At 43.5% G+C, this 6,329-nt stretch overlaps 1 protein-coding gene across 29 annotated transcripts in view; it reads right to left on the bottom strand.

The window, feature by feature from the left end:
- Nucleotides 1–2,780: 2,780 nt before the first annotated feature.
- ZNF532 (zinc finger protein 532) overlaps nt 2,781–6,329 on the bottom strand; it is a 137,797-nt gene continuing 134,248 nt past the window's right edge. For 14 of the 29 annotated variants that reach the window (XM_037738601.1, XM_037738603.1, XM_037738613.1 and 11 more), the window contains one exon: nt 3,293–5,265. In XM_037738601.1, the coding sequence (XP_037594529.1) occupies nt 4,771–5,265 (495 nt within the window). In that variant the 3' untranslated portion in view covers nt 3,293–4,770. Of the gene's footprint in view, nt 5,266–6,329 lie in introns of all 29 variants that reach the window. The other 15 variants (XM_037738616.1, XM_037738620.1, XM_037738597.1 and 12 more) reach the window with 4 other exon arrangements.

Below are 6,329 nucleotides of genomic sequence, written 5' to 3'. Positions count from 1 at the left end.
AGATGTATATCAAAATTAACAGCTACAATCTGGAATCCTTACAGCATCTGAGATTTGCAAAGCATGTGTGTGTGTGTCTGTGTGTGTGTGTAAACTAAATGGCATAAATAGCATCCTACATTTGACACATTACTTTTTATTTTTAGACTATCCTTTGTGATAGATGAAGGGTTCCTCCATGTCATATTTTATAAATTTCTCAGCTGCCCAAAAATTTCAAGAGGAAATTTCACTATTCGTCAAAGATCCTAGGATGGAAATTCACTAGCCTGCTGACACTGGTGAGGCACACCCACCAGAGCTTCAGGGTAGAACAGCTGTTCTTTGGACTACTTGCTGTGGTAGGAGTAAGGAATTTGCAGAAAATGTGTTTGGGAGGAAGAAGTGGTCTTTGCCATGTAGTGTAAGCCTACATTTTCCTTTTTCTCATTTTGCAAGTATCGTTTTGCTGGCATTCTTCCTTATGCATTTGTTAGTTATAAATTACCCAAACACATAAAAACAAAAGCATATTTTGAATGTATAGCTAAAACTCAAGATTATATATATATATACACTTTTTTTTTTTTTTTTTGTCATGGAGTCTCACTCTGTCACCCAGGCTGGAGTGCAATGGCGCGATCTCAGCTCACTGCAAACTCCACCTCCCAGGTTCAAGCGAATTTCCAGGCACCACCATGCCTGGTTACTTTTTGTATTTTTAGTAGAAATGGTGTTTCACCATGCTGGTCAGGTGGTCTCAAACTCCTGACCTCGTGATCCACCCACCCCAGCCTCCCAAAGTGTTGGGATTACAGGCATGAGCCACCACACCCAGCCATATAAATATGTATTTTTTGAGATAGATAGTCTTGCTCTATCACCCAGGCTGGAGTGCAGTGGCACCATTTCAGCCCACTGCAACCTCTACTTCCTGGATTTCAGCGATTCTCCTGCCTCAGCCTCCTGAGTAGCTGGGACTAAGGTGGGTGCCAGGATGCCGGGCTCACTTGTGTTTTCAGAAGAGACAGGATTTCGCCATGTTGGGGTCTGGGTCTCTAACTCCTAATCTCAGGTGATCTGCCTGCCTTGGCCTTTCAAAGTGCTGGGATTATAGGTGTGAGCCACCATGCGCAGCCTACTTCCATATTTTTAAGTAACCTAAATCTTGAGAAAAAATTTAAGGAGTCACATAAGCTTGAACTTTCAGATCAGACTTTTCTCTGTATTCCAAATTAAGAAACCCTCTCAGAAATAGTTTCTAGAAACTATTTCTAAAATGCTTCTTACAACTGAAGCCTCTTTTTAAGCCTACTCCCACTAGCCTAGGTCAAGTGTTCCTACTGTTAGCGCCGTAGCTACGCCAATTTAAACATTATTCCTGTGATGGCCAAATATTTTCAGACTCCTGGGCACACGGGGGGATTGCACTTCCCAGCCTCCTTGTGACTAGGTGGCTCCATGTGACTGGTTTTGGCCAGAGAGTTGTGAGAAGTAGTATCTGTCACTTCTGGGCCACAGCATTTCATTGCATTTTCCCTCTGCCATGACAACTGGCAACTTTTTGATAGTGGGGTAATGAGATGAGGAGGCATGGAGCCATGCTTCCAGCCAACCCACAGTGGACACTGAATGTGAACAAAAAATGTCTTGTGATATGCTATTTAGACTTAAGGTTGTAACCACAGCATAACCCATCTGTCCTGTGATAGACTCCCATCCTAAACACTGAGACCAGTAAATGGGTCCTGTCACTCCTGTGTCCAAATCATTATCTCTATCAGTACAAACCCCTCCATTCTGTCACTCGAGTTTTGTTTTTTCCTTTTGAGACAGTTTAACTCTTGTTGCCCAGGCTGGAATGCAAGGGCATGATCTCTGCTCACTGCAACTTCCACCTCCTGGGTTCAATCGATTCTCCTGCCTCAGCCTCCTGAATAGCTGGGATTACAAGTGCCTGCCACCATGCCCAGCTAATTTCTTGTATTTTAATAGAGACAGGGTTTTACCATGTTGGCCAGACTGGTGGCGAACTCCTGACCTCAGGTGATCCACCCACCTCATCATCCAAAAGTGCTGGGATTATAGGCATGAGCCACCACACCCAGCCTCCTTCAAGGGGTTTTAAAACTTGGCTATCCTTAGGAAGTCCATGTACACTTAGTGCAGAAGTGAGCTATTCTTCCAGACTCAGCTCTCACTTCTGCACTCAAGAATACACGGACTTCCTAAGAATTGAGCATACCTCATGTTATCCTTCTCCTCAAATGCCCTCACCCAGCCTCTACAACTAATGAAGAATGGGCAAAATTTATGTACCAGCATAGATTTTTGTTGAGCATGCACTGTTGACCCAAGTATGAACGTCTTTCATGAATGGCTAAGATTTTCTACACTGACCTTCCCAGTTCTCTCTAGTCCCTCTTTCTGGGACCTCCATTAATCTGAAGCTGGATCTTCTCATTTTGTCCTTGATTCCTAACCTCTCTTTCATATTGGAAACATCACTTTATCTCTGTGCTGAGGCTAATTTTCTGAAGGCCTATCTTCCAGTTTATCAATTCCCTCTTCAGCTGAACAATTCAGGTTTCTCCCAAGAGTTACAGCATTGTGTAGTGTTTTCTAGAATCTAGACTTTAGTTTCTTCATTTTGGACCTCTGGGCATTTTAAAAAACTTTTTTGCACTCTCAGCAATGCATTTAACTGCTGTTAATTTTATATTATCAAGCATCTCTGTGTAGATAAGAGTAGAAAGACTTTCAGGTTATGAAGCCATAGTGCCAAAAACAAAAATTCTGTATCATGTTTTGTACATACTTTTTATTTGTTGAATAAATGAATATTTGTCAATATGTACATAACCACATAGAGCGAGCATTAGATTTAAGGAGCAAAATATTTGGGTTCTAATATGCAAAGCCACTTACCAGCTCTGAGGGCTTCGGCAAAGAACTGAATCTGAGCTCAGCTTCCTCAACTGTAAAACTAGTTATCAGACCTATGTGGCCTACCACACAGGCTTATTGCAAGGTTCAAATGCAGAAACAGATGAAAGTGCTATGAATACAACTTAGAGCAATACGAACATAACAAGTAACAGCAATGGAATTTCAAGCTGAAATTCACATCCTCGGATTATACTGATGTACCGATGGATGAACGTGAAAGTCACAAAATAGCTGATTACTAATGAGAATGAATATGCCATTCTTCTGAGTGGGAAGAATTCTGCAATATCCTGTAACTTGTCCCTGCAATTAATCACTTCCTAGACTTCACAAAGATGTCAGAGACCCACCATCAATAACTCTCTCACAGAAGCACAAGGGCCAAATGTCCCATGTTTATTTACATATGAAATGTGTTTCATACAGTTATGATGGATGGAGTGCATAACACCTGACAGCAGCAAGACCTTTTGAGGAACCGAACGTTGACTACAGTATATCATGCAAGTATCTATATATACACAAAAGAATTCCTTTTCTTAAAAAAAAAAGTACAAAACATATTCAGGGATAAATACAAGATATAAAATGCAAAAAGAAAACACAAAACAAAAAATAGAACTCTCTCAGAGAACTATAAACGGAAGGGACAGAAAAGTACCTCTGCTGCATTTTAATAAAGCAGAACTACTGACGTTAAATATACTTCTTGAAATGGCTGAACTAAACCTGGGTGGCTCAGTGCTTAAGGTAACGGCCGATTGGAATACATGGGCGGCTGCATGGAGAAGCCGGTGAAGCTGTGCATTCCAACTCTAAGTACCAGAACGTTTGGCAGTAGCACCCAGAACAGGAAACGTCAACTCTTTTGACAGCAAAGGGTTAAGTCAACTGATTTTTTTTTTCCTGTCAAGAGCCAGAGAAATACTTGATATTCTTAGTTGTGTTTCTGTAATAGTTAATAAATTACATGACAAAAACCTGACTATAGAAATCTATTGGTCTAACTACGTATTTGTAACTTTTATAGTAGTCCAGCCCTTTCGTTATTTCCCTCCTTGTGCTTTTAAAGCCAGCCTTGCAGATTGCCTAGAAAACCAGTCCCGTCTTTTTTTTTTTTCTTTAGAAGAGCCTTCCCCATTCCTCAGAATGGAACTGAGGAAATAAGCATTCCTTATTAGATTCCTGGCTTCCGTTTTTATCCAGGCTGGGAAAGGAACGACCTGCAAGGTTGCTTTAAACCCCCATGGGCGTGGCCTGAAGACAGCCACGCCCACACTGGCCTGCAGGTGTCTCAAAAGGGAACTCACTCCCTCAGGGCAGGCACGTGAGGAAGCGCTAAGACACTTAAAAGTTCCTAGTGTTTTTGAAACCCACAATTACTTAACAATTTATGTAGTGAATTCTAAAAATTAAAAACACTAAAAAAGGCATTAGTTTAGCCTGTAATTAGTTAACCCATTCAAATCTGAAACATACAAAATGGTTTATTTGAATTCAGGAACTGCCCCTGTTACTAAGAACTGTTTTAAAGAAATGGTACAAAAAGAAAAATTCTAACCCAAAACAACTCAAAACATTTTCCACTAAATACTGATACAAACATGTAACAAAGAGTATAAAAAGTTATTCATTTAAATATATACAAACTCTTTTAAACTCAAATACTGTTTTAATACTTATCGAGGATATATACGACGAGGTGAAGGAAGGTACGCTGAAAGAGAATATATTGCAACAGCCTAGACAGTACTGTTAACTCTATTATACTGCAAACTTTTTGTAACAAAAACGTCTTTTATTCCAATGTGGACAGGGCTTTCCCTGATGGAGCATCGGTGGCTATTTCTCAGCTGAACTCATTCTTTTGGATTTAATGAAGGCCATGCCGTGTGTCCGCATGTGAGTATTTAAGGCAGCTTCAGTTTCAAAAGTTTTTGCGCACACTTTGCACTTTCTGTCTGACACGGCGCCATCGGGGGACTCATCCTCCTGGCTGGGTTTGTTCTCCTGTTGGTTATCTTCCCCAGCCCCGTTCTGCTTGGTCACCGGCTGAGGTTCCTTTAACTTGTGCACGATGAAGAGGTGCCTGGACAGAGAGACGTGAGACGTGTAGCAGAGGCCGCACTCCTGGCACTGGTAGGAAGAACCATCTGATTTGTGCTGAGGGATGTGTTCGTGGAACTGCAGCAGGTTTTCGGTGGTGAAGCCACACACGGCACACTTGTGAACCTTAAAAACGTTGATTTTCAGCTTTTTCAGTGGTTGAGTGATTGCTCCTCTGGGAGGCCTGAACTCCAAAACTGGTTCTTCCAACTTCCGCTTGGGACTGGGGACCTTTCAGGGAAGGAAAGCAAATGACACGATTGAAAACCATCCTTCTCGGTGGCTGATAAATGATCGGTTCTCTTAGTTTAGAGCTGCCAGGAAAACGTGCTGTGTGCCTTGGGATCTGGGGGTTTACAGCTGTGTGTCTGCCACCCCACTAGAGGCCCCTGCCTTTCCTCCACTCCAGAGAGAAACCGAATAGCTGCTGTTACCAGGCATCGCTCCAGCCAGCGGACGCTTCCTGGAACTTGCAGCATCGGAGTTAGATGAACAGAAACAAATTAGAAAATAGGCAGCACGTCAGACCTGGGGCAGCCAAGCAGGGTGGCAATGGCTGTGTGTGTGTGTGTGTGTGTGCGCGCGCGCCAAGCAGGGCAGTAATGGCCGTGTGTATGTGTGTGCGCCAAGCAGGGTGGCAATGGCCGTGTGTGTGTGTGTCTACTAAGTGACATGTGGTCAGGGATGGCCGGGTGACCTTTGAACAGAGACCTCATGCAGTGTGGGGAAAACAGTCCAGGCATGGGAAGCTGTGAGTAGGGGACAGGAAGGTGGCCAGAAGGGCTAGGAAGGAGTGCTCAGGGAGACTGCAGGAACCAGGGTCTGAGAGACGCAGAGCTGGATGGTGATGCACCTTGTGGGAGAGCGTCAGGATTTTGTTTGTTGCCTGAGACAAGAGCTGCTGGAAGGTTTCCCCGCCCTTTGACTGCCCTTTCCTGCCTCATCACCCTCACACCACTTCCCCTGCTGCGCCTGCCTTTATCCTTCCCGTCCCACTTTGAATACATTCCCCAAGCCAAAGTGCCCCTTTCTCCACACTCTGTGGCCCGGCTTTTCTGCTCTGTTCATGTGCACCTTCACACATGGCCATGACCTGAAGCTACCTTTGCACGCACATTCTTTAGCTCACCTCCAGGAGCCCTGGAAAGGAAGTACTGCAGTTCAATGCCACACCAGTCTGACTTGTATTCTAATAAGGTTTTACTCAATGCTTAACTCCTTGAAAGCACACACAAGCTTTTACCTGGGTACATTCCAGACCTAGCAAAGCACCAAAGACAGGAGGGCTTTTTTTT

The sequence above is a fragment of the Cebus imitator genome, unplaced genomic scaffold, assembly GCF_001604975.1.
Source record: "Cebus imitator isolate Cc_AM_T3 unplaced genomic scaffold, Cebus_imitator-1.0 Scaffold55, whole genome shotgun sequence".
Classification (NCBI taxonomy): Eukaryota; Metazoa; Chordata; class Mammalia; order Primates; family Cebidae; genus Cebus; species Cebus imitator.
The sequence above is the reverse complement of the archived record's forward strand: the minus strand, read 5'-3'. Positions and strand labels throughout refer to the sequence as shown.